The sequence below is a fragment of the Ambystoma mexicanum genome, chromosome 10 (assembly GCF_040938575.1).
Source record: "Ambystoma mexicanum isolate Mex_15411 chromosome 10, UKY_AmexF1_1, whole genome shotgun sequence".
In the NCBI taxonomy this organism is placed as follows: domain Eukaryota; kingdom Metazoa; phylum Chordata; class Amphibia; order Caudata; family Ambystomatidae; genus Ambystoma; species Ambystoma mexicanum.
In genome coordinates this window covers 383,466,943-383,484,441 of record NC_090932.1, presented here as the reverse complement: position 1 = coordinate 383,484,441, position 17,499 = coordinate 383,466,943, and the positions used below count along the sequence as shown (strand labels likewise).

Here is a 17,499-nt window from a genome sequence, read left to right as displayed (position 1 = left end):
TTCTACGTTGTTTAATCGCAGGACTTTTCATCGCAGGGTTTTTTTACCGCAAATATTTTTTTCGAAAAAAAAAACCATCACATTTTTTTTTTGGGGGGTGTTACCCCCCACCCCCATTCACTTCATTTATTTTTTGATTCCCTCACATTTTTTTTTAATTTTTTAACCCCCCCAAAAAAAAACAAGTTTTTTTCCCAAAATAAATTTGCAGTAAAAAACCCAGCGATGAAAAGTCCTGCGATCAAAGGACGGTGTACCTTCAGAACATCATCTGGCGCGCCCTCGCTGATCTGGAGGGTGTCTTAAACATTAGAGATTATATCCTAGTGTTTGCCAGGACTGAGGTTGACCACCTGGGCAGGCTGGCAAGGTCATTTGAAAGACTGCAGTCGCTTGGCCTCACCCTCCACAGGGAGAAATGTGAATTTCTGCGCCCATCCATCGAGTTCCTTGGATTTGTTTTCAAGGAGGGGGGCATGTCACCAGATCCAAGGAAAGTCTAGGACATTAAGAAAGCACAGCCACCTGAATCCGTGTCTGATGTGAGGAGCTTTCTCGGTATGATGACGTACTGTGGCCGCTTCATACAAAACCTTGCCTCACGATCGCAGCCTCTGAGGGCCCTTACAAAGAAGGAAATGAGCTGGCATTGGGGCCCCTTTGAGCAGGCGGCTTTTGATGATATCAAGAGTGTACTGATAGCTGACGACACCATGGCATTTTTCGATCCTGCCTTGCCATCGGAAATCAGTGTCCACGCTAGCCCTTTTGGGCTGGGGGCTGTACTAACGCACGTTGATTGGGATGGTAGCGTCCGTCCGGTGGCCTACGCCAGTAAGGCGCTGTCCAACACGGAACAGCGGTACTCTCAAATTGAACACGAGGCTGGCTGGCTGTGTTGTGGGGCTGCAGGCACTTCAGGCTCTATGTCCTGGGCTGCCTGGTGACAGTCGTGACGGACCACAAACCTCTGCTTCCAATTCTGGCAGGGTCCTCATCCAAGCCGCCAGCAAGGATAGAGAGGTGGATGCTGGCACTCCTAGAACATGGGGTCACTCTGGTGTATCGGACAGGGGTGAACAATGTGGCGGACTACCTGTCTAGGCATCCAAGCGTGCGTGGAGGGGAGGACCCAGACACATGTGCCGAGGAGGCGGAAGATCATGTTGGCATGGTGGTGGAGGCGGCCACCCCCAATGCCATGCCCCTTGAGGATCTGGAGGCGGCAGCAGCGCAGGACAAATGTTTCCAGATCCGGAAACAGGCCATGCAGGAGGGCTCATGGAAGACAGTGCTGGAGTCCCTGGCTGGGCGCACCCAAGAGGCTAAGATCGTACTGGAACAAATCTGGAAGGTGAGGGAGGAGTTGCCATTTTCGGCTTCCGGCCTTCTGTTGAGAGGTGACCGAATTGTGGTACCACAGTCAAAGGTCAAAGAGGTGATCTCTCTGGCCCACCATGGACACCAGGGTGCTGCGAAACCCAAGGCCAGACTGCGGCTAATAGTGTGGTTCCCCGAATTGGAGCGCAAGATTGATGACTTTGTGGCGGCATGTGTCTGGTGTCAGGCGGCATCCCCTCTGCAAAGAGAGCCGGCCATAGAGACAATGTCTTGGGGTACGCGGCCCTGGGAAGTGGTACACGCGGACTTTGGGCCTACAATGCTCGGTACCTGGTGGTGGTGGATGAATACTCTCAGTACCCGGAGGTGGAGTTCGTGGACTCGGTGGCGTTCGGACATGTGGTGGTTGCCATCGAGAATGTGTTTGCAGCCCACGGGTTCCCCCACACGTTGTGCTCCGACAATGGGGCAACGTTCCAAATCAAGCGGTTCTTGGAGCTGATGGGAGGGTACGGGGTACAGCACAGGAAGATCACCCCCCTTCGGCCGAGGGCCAATGGAGAAGCAGAGAGGCTGATGAGGAGATTGAACAAGACCTTCAGAATAGCCCAGGGCCAGGGACAGTGTTTGCAGAGGGCCTTGTACCAATTCTTGCAGGTGTATCGCACTACCGCCCATGCATCCACTGGGGTGGCTCCCGCTGAAGCCCTGTTTAAGCGGTGCCCCCGTGGACTGTTGCCCGAGGTGGGGGAGAAGGAGCCTGGGGTGATCGATGACCAGCAGGTGGAGATGGACCGCCAGCTGCGGATCGAACAGTAGAATGTGCGTTGAGGGCTGCGTCTGCAGCGACTGGAGCCAGGAGATGAGGTACTCATCAGGAACAGGCATCCCCATGGAAAGCCCTCTCTCCCCTACAAACCTGAGCCACTCGATGTGGTAGCCGTCAAGGGGTCCATGGTGGCAGCCTCAGACGGGAGGTTGGCTGTTACCCGGGATGTGAGCTTCTTCAAGAAGCTAGGGGACCCAAGAACTGAGCCTCCCCTAGAACCGGACTTGACAGAGGTGCCTGAGGAGGAAGGAGGCCAATCCTCAACATCCGAGTCCCCCGCCCGGGGATTTTCATCGGATGGACTCCCCGTGCCAGAGGTAAGCGGGAGGTACCCCCAGAGGGCTGGGCGAGGGAAACCTGCTTACCTCAGCCCTCAGCCATTACGTTCTGGGACATGATTCATAAGTGGCCCGTGGGCCCGAGTGTTCCTTAGGAGGATCCAGGGCGGTTGCAAATAAAGGGGTGTGTTGGGGATTTTTGAAAGTTTATGTTCACCTGTTATTTGGTTGGTTTTGTAGATTAATAAAGATGTGTTGTTTGTCCTCATGGAAAAGGAGAAGTGTGGCGCAGCTCCTTTAAGGGAAGCGCACGCGGCGGTTTGACGTTGCACGCCGCCACGTGCAGTATAAATAAAGGAGGCGTTCCCGGTCGCGACAGTGCGACCGCGAAGCCCGAGCAGAACGGATGTCTCCGTGTCATTGTGTGAGTGCTTGGGGGCTTACGGGAATCGCTAATGGGAGTTCTGGAACACTCCCAACAGAAAGTATATTTAATGTGCTGTTAGAGTGTGTGTGTGTGTGCGTGTGTTGTGTGTGTCTGTGCGGAAGAGGAGGGGGAATGATTGTGGTGGGAAAGGCAGGGGGTGGGTGGTGTGATGGTGTGGGCCCTCTGCCATGGCTGAGGCCGAGCACGATGATGAGGCTTGCTCGGGCCTGGCAATGCAGCACAGCGCGGCAATAAAACACAGGACCACTTGATGTGCTGCATAAATCCGGACTGGCACGCAGGCGTCAGTTCCGGTGAGTTCTTTATTCTTTAATCCCGCCCCCTGACACATGACCAGGCTTTTCCGGGGCACGTGACATCACAGGTGGGAGAAGTGTGTTTGCATGTCTGGGAGAGGATGGGAAATGTGTTGTGCTGGAAAGGCGGGTGGTGGATGATGAAAGAGAGGGTTTCTGAAAATCCAGCGGGAGAGGGTGGGGGCAGGGTCGCCTTCCGAAGGGGATGGGATTCAGTATGTGATATTTGGCATTTTAAAGGCCACACAAAATTGGCCGAAAAAAAAACGATCTTTTTTTTTGTTCGACTTTTAAAATGCAGAAATATCACATAGAACCTTGCAGAATATGTGATGAAGTGGGACTCGGTCAAATGTGTAGTGTCTGCAGGAGCGGTGGGACATTGCCCTTTAAGACATGAAAAAGTCATAAGGTATTGAAGGGGAGAGATATAGATTTATTCCAATGCTTAAATTCATGCTTCATAATCAGTCATTCACTGAGACGAAGGTGATCTGATGTCCTTGCTGTTTTGATATAAAACAAGCTCTTTTCACAGGCTTTCCAACTTCGCAGAAATATTCACCTTTGTCGGAAGTTAGACTAAAGCAGGGAAAGTAAAACAGTTCTAGCTGGGATTGTAAAAAGTGTTCCAACCAGGATAAACTCTTCAAGAGCGTTTTAGGCCTCTTGGAAAGCAGTCACATTATGTTTAGCACCCCCGGACAAAACTTGCTGGAGGTGTAAAAAGGCGTAAGGTAAAGAAGCAGGCAAGAAAATCTGTTATTTCTGAACAAAACAAGTCAGCCGCTTGCAGCAGGGGTAAGCTTAAATTGTCGCATTCTGTTTCATGCTAAAAAGTGGTTTATCAAGGCTGTTTTTTTTGCATCATGATTGATTGTGTTGTGCCCGGCCTGCAGGGAAGCCTGACAGCCTTGCTCACTGTTGCTCTTTACACACATTTCCTTTCACTGTCTGCATTTTAAAGCTTTGTGGGTCTTATAGAGATAGCTGTGAATGAGATCCTTCTCATTGGGACGCCTGCGCCCAATTTCCACCTCACTCTTTGGCCAGATTCCTTGGGTGCCCTCCCCTCACCCACGTGTGAGGGAAAAAACCTTGGGATCATCTTTGACTCCTCTCTCTTCTTCTCTCCACACGTCCTGGGTCCTGCGAAGAAATCCAACTTTAAGCTCCATCTCCTCAGGAGCATTCTATCTTTCCTTGTCTTCCCCCAGAAGCTTAATGTCTCCAGAGCTCTGGTTCTCTCTAGGCTGGACTACTGCAACAGCCTCTTCCTCAACCTTCCTCTTTCCTCCCTTCCCAACTAATCCAGAATGGGGCCGCAAGACTTATCATTGGCCTCAACCCCAGGGATCTGCATCTCTCCGGCTCTACACTGGCTCCCGGTGATTGCAAGGATCAAATTCAAAACCCTCTGCATCATTCACAAAGCTGTCTGGGGCCTGGTACCTCTCTACATCCAGCTTTCCATACATAAAAACTACCCAGCTAGAACCCTTCGGTCTTCTGGCTCCAACTCTCTGCAGGTCAAACGTTTCTCCAAACAGATAGTTGGTGGTAGGTCCCTCTCCTCGGCTGGTGCTTCCCTCTGGAACAGCCTCCCTCTCCCCATCAGTCTTGATCTGGATCTTCTTAAGTTCCAGGAAACTTCTCAAGACCTTCCTTTTCTCCTTTGCCTTCCATTTCCCCCTCCCTTGCTAAGATTCCCACCTGCTGCTACAACTGGGGCCTGGTCCCTTCTGAGTCATACAGGGACCAGACCACCCCCACCAGTCCCTCCCAGCACCCTCCGCCAGCACTTGCCCTTGGGCTCCCTTTCCCGGACTATCCCTACCAAGTCTGCTTGCCCACTGCACTTTTCCCTCCCTTTCTCCCCCTCTTTCCACTGGCAATTGCCGCCTTGACCCGTACAGCACTTGCCCTCCCCCTGTGGGGTCCCCCCACTATTGCACTTCTCCCTCTACTCCCACCCCTTTGCACTTATCTCCTTAGCGATTGCACAGTAGGGTTGTCACAAGGCCAATACAACCATCTTGTGTTCTTGTTCGCTGTTTTTCTTATTAAATCCCATACGCCCCCCCACCCCCAACCTTGTGGCACCTGGAAACACTTATGTATAGGAGCCATTCAATTATCCAATAAATAAATAAATACATTCCTAGAGTTACAGTATTTTTTAAATAATTTGCATTTAACACTGCAGTGGGGCTTTGAGGGTAGTTATCATAGGTAAACACTAAATTAAAGAAACTGAAAAAGTAAGTTAAAACATAGATCATTATATGGCAAGAACCCATTGGCAGCCAAAGAAAATAACCCTTTGCAAATTTATTTGAATAGCGAGTTATTTTATAGCATCTTATAGTGATAATTCACGTATGATAAGATATAATATGATATGATAGTTTATTTGTATAGTGCCTATACACAATGTTTCAAAGCACTTCAAGGAGAGGGTACATAGGAAAAATACAAACAGTGAACATTCTTACAAGGCCTTGAACAATAAGAATGTGAAATGTACTCTCGTACTCGGCCTGGCGTCATTTCAGATAGTGCAAGAGCTAAGACACAGGTAAGGGAGGGAGGAGGTGGGTGGGAAGGGAAAGGGAACAGACAGGCGTCTAACGTACTAGGCCTCACGACATTTCTGATAGAACTGGAGGATTACAAGAGGAGTGGGTGAGGAGGAGGAGAAGGAAGGAGAGGAACAAAACAAGTGACTATCGTACTAGGCCCGACGACATTTTAGATAGTGCTGGAGAGGAAGGGGGAGGAAGAGAAACGAGAGGGGGGTGGGTGGAGACAAACAATGTAGCTATCATACTATGTTCAAGGACAATTCTGATAGAGTAAGTGCATAGAGTAAAGAAGGGAAAGTGGGAAAGGAGAGAGGGAAAGGAAGAAGGGGAGAAGAGGAGAGAACATTGTGAGCAGTGAGAAAGAGTGGAGAGGCAAGTAGGGAGAGACTAATGCAGGTGCAGAGTCGGTGATAACACATAATGTTGCAGGGAACAGCAGATGCAAGACAGGATTCAGGATGAAAATGGCACAGCACGATAAAAGATTCAAAAGAGTCCACAAAGTCAAAACCAACATTTGCAACAACACGGTGATGGGAGAGCAATAGTGTATCAAGACAAAACTCCTGCAGTAGTATGGTTTAGTGGGGGCAGAAGGAGAGGGCAATGAGGGATGGAAAGGCAGGATAGAGAGGAGTAAGCCAAGGCAGGAAACACAAGCAAACAAGAAGCAGAGGGGGAATGGGAACAGCACACAACATCACAGCATGCTTACCTTCTGTCTGAGCGGGGGTTCGGGTTACGGGTTTTCCTGATCTGAACAGGTCCAAAGAGGAATTATCCTTTTCTTTGTCTGCCCTTTGCTTCGGACTCCCAGAGACACCTGTTATCTAAGAGTTAAGAGAAGGAAGGAATAGGCACAGCTAAGAAGGTGGGTGGGGCTTAGGCCAGGTGACCTAGACCCACTTGCACCTGCTCCCCATCTCAAAGGAAGAGAGGCTGGAGGGTTCCTTAAGTAGTGAAAAAGAGCGGCAACCAGGAAGGCACCAGGTGGGCAGGGCTTGCCAAGTGGGGAAAAAGAGCGGCAATCAGGAAGGCACCTGGTGGGCAGGGCTTCAGAAAGGTGACTTAGACCCACTTGCACCTGTTTCCCATCTGCAAAGGAAGAGGGGCTGGAGGGCTCCTTAAGTAGGGAAAAAGTCTGGCAAGCAGGAAGGCACCAGGTAGGCGGGTCTTGCTAAGTGGGGAAAAAGACCGGCAGCTAGGAAGGCACAAGGTGGGCGGGGCTTAGGTCAGGTGACCTAGACCCACTTGCACCTGCTCCCCATCTGCAAAGCAAGAGAGGCTGGAGGGATCCTTAAGTAGGGAAAAAGAGCGGCAACCAGGAGCATGTCTGCTTTTTAAAGCCGTGTTCAAATGATTGAAATGCATTCCTTTTCCTTTTTCCACCACGGTCCATTCATGCTTTGGTTTCATAGAAAATATTCTCTTTAGTTACGTTTGTAATTGATTTAGTTCCATCATTAAAGATGGATGCTCTATCTGCACAACAGACATCAACAAACAATAATAAATCCACCAAAAATACCAAAAAAAGAAAAAAGAAAAATGGTTAAAGCCTGTATGCACAAACATTTTCTTAACTGTCTGTTCGGTTTGAAGTTGTGTGGTCACGCTGAAGTGTGTCACTCCCCTTAGTTTGTGTGAATGTGTTCATAAAGAAGTAGATGACATCATTGCACCTGTGCTGTCCCTTTCAGGGCTGAAGACTTCCCGCCACCCCATGCACCAGGATTTGCACTACTCTCCCTTCCGTCCCGCCGATCGGATCGTTGCTGCCTGGACTGCGATGGTGAAGTTACATCGCGAAAACGGTTGCCTAGAAGTACTTCCGGGAACACATAAGGGTACATTGAAAGAACACTGTTACCCCGAGTGGGAGGTATGTTCTGCACCTTTTAAATTAAACTTTTCCATGTGATTTTGTCAAAGCTGAGAACTTAACCTTGGGTCCGGGTGAACCTGTTTGTGACGAAGAATGTAATTATTTTAAAATTTGGAGAAAATACGTTTTTTTCAGAAGATAACAATTGCATATATTTGTGAAAAATGTTGCTTTGCAGCTGATTAACTTTGGAGAACAATTCCTTGGTTATCTGGCGTGTGGCCTCATTGGTTTTTGGTCATGTCTCCTATTCACAGTGCCCTTTTAGTAGCCATAGCCAAGGATGTTAAGCCACCAAAATGCCAGGTAGAGTGTATGTAACACAACACACCCGATGATATAGCAGGAAATGGCGCCACACATGACATGTATCAGTGTTGACCCCACATGACCTCTGACCCTCATCACATCTGACTATTCCATGGAATTCATCCCTTCTCCCCAAGAGGGAGCCACCCCCTTTGGGACTAGGGAGTCGAGCCAACCACACATAACACCTCTTGGGGACAGGGCAAGTGGGATCCACTAGGGGTGACCGTGTGTAAAGGACAAGGAATCTCCAAGCAGGATTTTTACTCATCCTCCCTTAAATACAGAATCCCATTTGTTTGTTGGATATGTGGGAATGAGCAGGGCCATGATATACAAGGCCCTTTAAAAATGGCTGGTGTGGTTTCTGGCCCTTATGGTTACCATCCTTGCTTGAAGCACTGAATCTGAACTTTAATCAAGATATCACTGAATTGATCCAGGGGAAGAAATCCCGCCCTGGGCACAAGGAACACTCTTTAAAGCTTTTGAGTTTGAACTAATACATGAATTTGTTGATCTGAAAACAGCCAATCAATCCTTATATGGTTTTCTTGTGTGTTTTAGTGTAAGGGGCGGAGACTTCTTGGACACTGGGTCATTTTTATTTAGCCTTGGTTTGTTAGGCAGGGATCTTTTTGTTAGGTTTAGGAAAGACAGGTGTTTGTCTCACCCCTTTTTATTTTAATAAAATGGCAACTTGTGACAAACTATACCTTTGTGTCTGTCTCACATTTCTGACCACTCACAGTATGTACGGCATCAGTTCGAAAAGCGGCTCCAGGTAGTTGTTGGTGTCAAGTTAAACAGGCTCTTCTAGGCTACAAACAGGAGCCAACAGCTCCCAAATCCACTCAATTTCAAAACCTGTAATAAACATCCAGTTGTAAACATAACCTCTTATCCATCTCCTGTGTCTGACTTACCACACACATCACAGGAAGTGACATTGCTGAAGTTGATAAAACCTATTATAAGTATGCGTTAGATTAGTGAAATAACAGATAGTTACTAAAATAGACAAATAAGATTAGAACTATTTTAGTTATCAGGTGTTACCGGCCACCGTATTGTCAAGGAATGCCCCGCCCACAAAGGGGCAGGATTTGATGACGTACATGTTGGGGGGAGGTTTCTGGGAAAAAGGCACACTACGCACCAGTAACAGTTGGAACCTTGAATAAAGCAGGTTCATGTTCTAACCCTCCGTGCATGTGTGTGTTCTTTCCGCCTGAATCCCAGGCAACACTGGCGATGAGGACCGTCCCACACAAACAACAGAGTCCTCCTTGCCGCAGTCCGCCGAGACCCTGGGCCTCTGACATCCGTCACACCTCCTCCTCCTGTTGTTGCTGCCGATCCAGCCGCGCAGAAGCTCTGGCCTAGGCAGTCCACCAGGTCTCCTCCTCCTCCTGCAGGCACCAGAGATCCCGCTGTGCGCAAACCTCAGCCCAGGCAGTCCGCCAGGTCTCCTCCTCTTCCTGCAAGCGCGAGCGATTCCGTTGCACGCACTCCGGCCCAACAGCCTGCCAGGCTTCCTCCTCCTGACAGCGCTGGTGATCCCGCCGCGCACGCCCTCTGGCTGTTGGCGGCCTACCAGTTCCCTGAAGCGACGCCATGCCTCTAACTCTGATTTGGAGCTGCAGCAGCCTGTGCCACCCACACGGCCCTGCAAAATCCGTCGAGACACACCACGGCTGGAAGAACGGCCGGCCCCTCATGAGATTTGAAATATCCGGCTCCAGACACGTGCACAGCTACTGGTGAGTGGACCCAAACCCCCCTCACTGGCACATGCTGTTTCTCTCCACCAACACATCGGAGAACATTGTCCTGCAAAGGAGAACAAAGCCCAATACCCCGACACAATTGGCCCACGTGGCCCTACCAAACAGACACACGGTGCCCCCTGCACCTTACCTCCTTGTCACTCTGCTATTTGGTGCCCACCCACACACGATCGATATTTTGATATCAGGACCCTGCTACGCCCAAGGGTGACACCCATATCCTAGCAATAAAGAGGATATCATCACCACAGGATGAGCAATCCAGCATCGCCCCAACAAGCCTTCACGGCTAAATCTATACAGCTGCGGATGCCACCACTGTTCACCATGACACCGCAAGCCACGAAAGGGCCTAGGTGGACTGAGTGGATGTAGGATTTCCAGCATTTTGTGAGAGGGTCAGGCGATGGCGACTCTCCCCACATAAGAGACATCTTCCTCCATCTGGTGGGGGGAGAGATTAAGACCATTGTCAAGACCATCCCAGCAGCTGAACAAAATGACTTTGCAGCATATAATCTAAGCCCTTGACAAACTTCTCATAATCGAACCAAATCGCAATTATGAAAGATACCTTTTCAACCAATGTTTGCAGAAACTACAAGAGAGGGTGGATGGATTTTTAACCCGCTTAAGAGTAAAAGGGGCTCGCTGCCAATTTGATGCATTTTCCCTTGATGAGGCAATACGCCTTAGAGTCATAGAAGGCTGCATATCGCCCGCACTCAAGAAGCAGTTGCTGAAGAAGCCCCTCACTATCCCCGAAGTCAGCGAGCTTGCCCGCATTTTTGAGAGGGTTGACGCCCAAGCGGCATCCATGACCGGCACCAACAACCCAAAACAAGACACTACGGAACTCATATCCACCATCCAGCCACCTCGCTGGGGTCATAAAGGTCCATACTCATACAGGCTACAAGCCCCACAAGTCCCACGCCAACAGAGGCAATGCTACCGCTGTGGCATGGCATTTCCACACTCAGGATCCTGCCCAGCACTATCACAAAGGTGCATGAACTGCGGAAGAGAAGGACATTTTGAGTCAGTATGTAGAGAAGGGAAACTTTTCCTCATGATACGACCCCAAGCACCGGTCAGGATGCCATTCCGCCCACCGTTTCCACAATATGGACCGTAAAACCACTACCAACAGAACCAACGATGATATGTGAGAGCCGTTGATGAATATCAAGATCATGAATACCCGTACATGCTTGACTACACCGATCAACCACAATACCTAACAGACAAATATGACAACCCACCAGAAGGATATGCATACTACCATGATCCTGCAGCAAACACATATAACATGTATTATGATGCACACAATCAAGACGAGTATGTCAACCTTGTACTCGACAGTGAAGAAGCCAGAGAAGCCCCCAAAATACCAATCAAAATGGAAAACTGCCTGTTTCACTTCATTGGTAGACTCAGGCGCAACCATGAACATTATGGGCGAACAAGACTACTCGAGAATCCCAAATCCGGGGGTGTGCAGACAAGAAATTGAGAGACTAGCTAGAGTACACAACGATTTGGCCGTAAAAGATCACAACATTCTACTCAGAGCCTTACGCATTATCATCCCAGCCGCTCTGAGAAATGAGGCTGTCCGCACCACACAGGAAGGACACCGGGGTGCTGAAAACACAAAAAAACAACTAAGATGTCACTTCTGGTTCCCATTCCTGGATGCTGCAGTGGACGAATGGGTAAAGAACTGCCATGCCTCCCAGTGCACATCGCCAGCCGAACCCCCTGCTCCTCTACAACATACGCAAATACCAGATCACCCTTGGGAAAGAGTGGCCATGGACTTTTATGGACCCACAGAGTCAGGCGACTATCTCCTACTTCTGATCAACGAGTACTCGCGATTCCCTATAGTAAAAAAGCTAACCTCTGCAGCCTTTCCCCAAGTGGCTGCAGTACTGGATGAAATACTCAGAGAACGGGGAATCCCAGAGTGATCAAGTCCGACAACAGACCACCCTTCTGTGGATATCAATTTGCAGCGCTGGCAAAACACCTAGGTTTCAAACACATGAAAATCACACCTCGACATCCGCAAGCAAATGGGATGGCAGAAGGATTTATGGCATCAATAAAGAAGACAATCCAGAGAGCCTGCATCGAAGCAATCAAACCACATCAAGCACTGTGCCGACTCCTCAGAGACTACCGAAATACACCACACGAAGCCACGAACAAAACACCTGCCAAACTCATGGTCCGATATGAGGTACACACCCGCATTCCACAAAACCCATCAGCCAGAGAGACCCCAGATGCTGAAATACTTCAGCAAGATGCCAAAGGGAAAGAAAGAGCAAAGCAGGACACCGACACAAGGCGCAAGGCAATGCCAAAAGACTTTCAGATCGGAGATGAAGTTCTGGTACAACAACCTATGATACGAAAGACAGATCCACGATTTGCCCCGAGGCCCATGAGAGTCACAGCGGTAAAAGGGACTATGGTGACAGCCTAAAACCACGACAAAGCCATCACAAAAAACTGTCAACAATTCAAACATTACCTCAAAAGAGAAGAGAGTGAGCCTCCCCCGAGACCCGTCACCCCAGAGCCACGGGCCCCGCGAGACGACTTGTGGGTCCCGCCTGAGGAAGACGCTAGCAGAACAGAACACGGCGAGGACACACGAAAAAACGAAGAAGCTGAGGCCCGTCACGAGAGACCACAGCGAGTAATTAAGAGACTAGCACGACTGGTCGAAGAATGTTAATCTGACGTTTGGACATTTGTCCCGGGGTGGTGTTACCTGCCACCGTATTGTCAAGGAATGCCCCACCCACAAAGGAGCGGGATTTGATGATGTACATGTTGGGGGGAGGTTTCTGGGAAAAGGCGCGCTACGCGCCAGTAGTGGTTAGAGCCTTGAATAAAGCAGGTTCATGTTCTAACTGTCCGTGCGTGTGTGTATTCTTTCCGCCTGAATCCCAGGCAACATCAACCACTGTTGACTTGAATGCTGAGTCGATGAACCATGGCTGAGGTTATCGTATGACTGGGATAATCTCTCCTAAACCACCATAAACCAGGCTCGTAGAGTTGCATTCCTCCAGGTACTGTCATCCCATATCTAACTTACCATATATACTCATTACATGACAAATCCAACCCCACATTCCTAAGTTCTATAGTATTGTGCCATGTATAGCCTGCCATATGTGAATACTGGCTTCTTGGCTTCACCTGCCAGGTATAGCCTCACATATTCAGGTGCGCTCCTTAAATACCAGGTGCAACATTCAAATTTCTCAGAAAAGCCAGATTGGAAGTTAGAGACTCGGGTCTCTGATAAAGTGACCACGTGCAAGGTGCTGCCCTCCAAGTGCATACGATGGCAGCAGAGAAATGTCATTCAATGGTGGTTGATGCCTAAAACACCTGCCAAAGAAACCTTATGTAAGGCACAGCCTCCCACGCACAGGCGCACCCTCAAATTGTGCGTGAAGACAAAATGCACTCAAATAATAGGGGAATGCCTCATGCGCATTGTATAGTCACATTTTTTAAAACTTTTTTGTGCATTTGGTTAAGTAAAACCTTAAGCACATTTACATAACATAGGATAATGATTTACTTGCACAGATTAAACACTTTAAAACGTTATAAATATATACATATGTAAACAGTTCAGATTCATAGTATACTTTAAAAAAAATGCACATAAAACGAATGCAAGCCTGCCATCATCATCAATTTATTCACGACTTTAAAGTCAGTACCAACTTCCTTGCCACATAGACCACAAAGTCTTTGGGCGGCTGCGATGCTGTGCCAAGCCCATTGTTATTCTCTGGTAGGCAATAGTTTGCCCTCAAGTAATAAGGGAATGCCTCATGATAATTTTATAATCACAAAATACACTTAGCAGATTCACATATTTAACATCGGACAGCGTAAGCCAGATGTTGCCACTTATGCCCGAGTAATGCCATACAAGTTAATACCTAAAACTCAAGGTTTAGTCACATCTTTTTATTTATGTATTTATTCAATTGGTATAGCGCCCAGACCCGGAGGTATGAGCAGGAGCTGCCACTGTATGACAAGCACAGCCTCCCATTCCCTCCACGACCAAACAATTCCTCATATGCATGGTGGCATCACCACATGCACTGCGCACCTTGATGTGTTGAGTCGACTCCATCATATGGAAAAGGTTGCCTGAAATACTCCAGTATTGCCATCCAGACCGTGTTAATGCCTTATATGCATCGTATAGTCCCCACAGGTACTATACAGCTTTATATGTGCAGTGGATCCCATAATATGAACAATGTTGCCTCAGATCCTCTAGCATTGCAATCCAAAGCTTGTTAATGCATCATATGCATGGTGTAGTTACCACGTGTACTATACAGCTTCATGTGTGCAGGTGCTAGCATCATATGGAGAATGCTGCCTCAAATAATTCGGTATTGCCATCCAGACCGTATTAATGCCTTATATGCATGGTATAGTTACCACATGTACTATACAGCTTCATAAGTGCAGGTAATACTATCATGTGGAGAATGCTATTTTAAATTCTCCAGTATTGTCACCCAAATCTCGGTAATGTCTCATATGCATGGTATAGTCACCACATTTGTCATTGGCCCTCATTACGACCCTGGCGGAATTCGGAAAACGATGGCGGAAATGCAATACCGCCATCGAATAGCGCTCGGTGCGACTATGACCCGTCACCGCAAAGTACGAAGCCACTAGCGACACCGTAGTGAACGCCAACGCCAACTGCACCAAGCACGCGCGCGCGCGCCATGCCAAACCGTAAACACCACCATGGCGCAAGGGTACGCCAATTCCGACCCTAGCGGACATGTACCTAACGCCATCAAGCATGGCGGAATGTACCATTCCGCCATGGTGAGAAGTACGGCATCGCGAATCAACCGTAAACGGCCCCACTGAGTGCCTGTACACCGCTCCCTGCCCACAAAGTACAACTCCCCGTAGGTGCAATGAAGCCACAATGCAACCAGTGAAATGTACAAGTCACCCATGCATGCCAACGAACAAAAGAAACACAACAGGGGCCAATGGGAGCTGCAGGGCACAGATGGCACGAATACAGAAGCCATCCCAATGGACATGACCACAGTCCCCCACCAAGAAACGCACGCAAACACAGGCACCTGTGACCAGCAATATTCCGAAAATCACATCATTACACCAGTCCACCTGGCTGACCGGCATCTGTCACACAAAACCTAATCCCCCGCCCCTGAGCATGACAACATTCAAACAGTCATATTGGCAGCCCCCATCCCTGACCTCACGGGCTTCGTAGGCAAACGCGCCCAGTACAGTACCACGCAACTAAACTCCGAAGCTGGAACCCAATGCAGATCTCCTCACAATACATCGCTCCCCAAATAGGCATATGCCACATCACTTGCAAAGAAGAACGCTACACGGGCCAAATCAGAATAGAAATTTAATGCACAACAAAATCACCAAGCCCATACAGCCATCAGGCCATGAACTCCAAAACACATTTCACCATTGTGGGCTGCATCCGCAAGAAATGACCAGCCACTACTTGTGTTACGCCCTGTTCCATCATGGTACACAGAGCCACATTCACGTACGAAAAGGCAACATGGAAGCGCACAGAACCGCAGGGCCGGCCCAATGGGGAGGCACTAGTCCAGCTGAAAGGCCGAAATGTTGCTCCGAGCCACCAGTACTGCGTAAGGGCATGTGGCCCATTGGCGATCGTCCCATAAGATCGTAATGCTGCTCCACTGATTAACACGAAGCAGCAGGTGTCGGGAGTAAAACCCATCTGCAGGAGTGGCATACAGATGGCAGTGGCAAAAGGGGAGGAGATACCTGTCAACCAAAAGAAAAGAAAAAGAACAGAATGGCCATCAGAACTACATTCCAACAACTCACTTCAATGATCACACTAAATCCACAGCCATATGCATGCTAGCCCACTCCAAAGGTCCATCACCACCCAAAAACCACTTGCGACTCATAACTATCTATATCGAGGTGTAAACACCATCACAAACGAGTGTACCTGTGCATGCGTCTGGCAAAACAGAATCCATCAGATGGGATTGGTAACGTGCATGGACACAAGTGTCTGAGGGCGGGTCGAGACAGGGAGGGCTCAACAAGGCCAGATAGACGATGGTCCCACTATGGCAGCCCTGCATCACATAGCGTAGGGGAGGCGGATAGATCCCAAGAAGCCCTGTACATGGCAAACTCTGTATCAAATCACCTGCCCATGCATCCATTCATCATTCCCTCATCCCGGGATTAAAACGCCTGAATATTTACTCACATAACATTAGAAATATCCATTGAGTCTGTGCGTTATGCAGCCTGCAAAATCCACAGTGCCCCAGCCCGTAATTCCAGTGTAGTGAAGTAACATGTATTTGGGAACGTCCGGCCTCATCGCCCACGTCGCTATTGCGCATTCCCATACTATTCATATCAATCATTGCATCCTCGCCATGGCCCCTGTCCCAAGGACATTGAACAATAGTACGTTATATTAGCAGTCAGACCTGTGGGCATTTCCTCGCCGCCAGCTGAAAACCGAAAGCGCCGCCCTTCGAATTCCTCATTTGCAACATCACGTCGAAGAGGCATCTGTGGCCGTTTGAAATCACTAATTAATCCATCGAGTGCGGCTGTGTGTGAAAATGGCAACTGCCTTCACCCACAAATGGGACGCCCCGCCCGTCGTTGCAACTCGGTACAGTGATGCATGAGGGCCCACCGTTACTCGAGTACTACGTTCCACTGACCCTTCACAAGTCTGTTCGCGACTGCACAGATAGTATGTGAAACAATGGGACCACAGCAGAATGAACATATCAACCAATGTTACACGGCCATCGGGTACAAATACATGATTGCAATAGCAAGATGCCATTCCCCGAATTGCAGCGTTGTGCGCGGGACGTGCTCGGCCAAAGGGGAGAGCAGTTTGCACAGGTGGAATGAATCTCCACAGGTGGAGGCCATACAGCCTGATAACACATAAATTGCACAGCCAGTCTCCTCCCACAACCACACCGAAATGCTACCGGCAGGACTCGCGATGTTGGCCCTGGGGGACATGATAGCACTGCAAGTACTCCAACTCCAAGAAGAAGACGAACACCAACTACAACCGGCCGCACGGAGGAGACGCAGGAGGAGGAGGAGGGCAAGGCAGGGCCAGCAAGGGCCGCCAGCACAGCCACTACCACCACGCAGGCAGCCCGCAATCCCACGCCTCCGAGCACATCCGTTCAACCTCACTGATGAGCAGATCCACACCCTCTACCGTCTGGACCGGGACACCATAGCCGCCATTGTGGACATGACACAGGCTGACCTTGTCAGCATGATAGATAGCCCAACCGCCATCCCACCCCTACTGAAGGTGGTGTCTGTACTACACTTCCTGGCCACAGGCACCTACCAGCACACAGTCGGACAGTTGCATGGCATTTCTCAGCCACTGTTCTCACGGACACTATTGCAAGTGCTCGATGCCCTCCTGCAGCACGCAGACGACTACATCTCCCTACCACGCTCGGAGCAGGAAATTACCAACACAAAAGTGGGATTCCATGCACTTGGCGGCATACCGGGTTGCATTGGTGCCATCGACTGCACCCATGTGGAATTGGTCGTCCCACATGCCATGGAGGCCCAGTACCGCAACCGAAAACAATTTCATTCTCTG

At 49.3% G+C, this 17,499-nt stretch overlaps 1 protein-coding gene across 1 annotated transcript in view; it reads left to right on the top strand.

Moving 5' to 3' along the window:
- Positions 1 to 17,499, top strand: part of LOC138492874 (phytanoyl-CoA dioxygenase, peroxisomal-like) — a 302,402-nt gene that overhangs the window by 187,990 nt on the left and 96,913 nt on the right. The window contains exon 6 of the mRNA XM_069620196.1: positions 7,478 to 7,659. Within this exon, the coding sequence (XP_069476297.1) occupies positions 7,478 to 7,659 (182 nt within the window). The remainder of the gene's footprint in view (positions 1 to 7,477; positions 7,660 to 17,499) is intronic.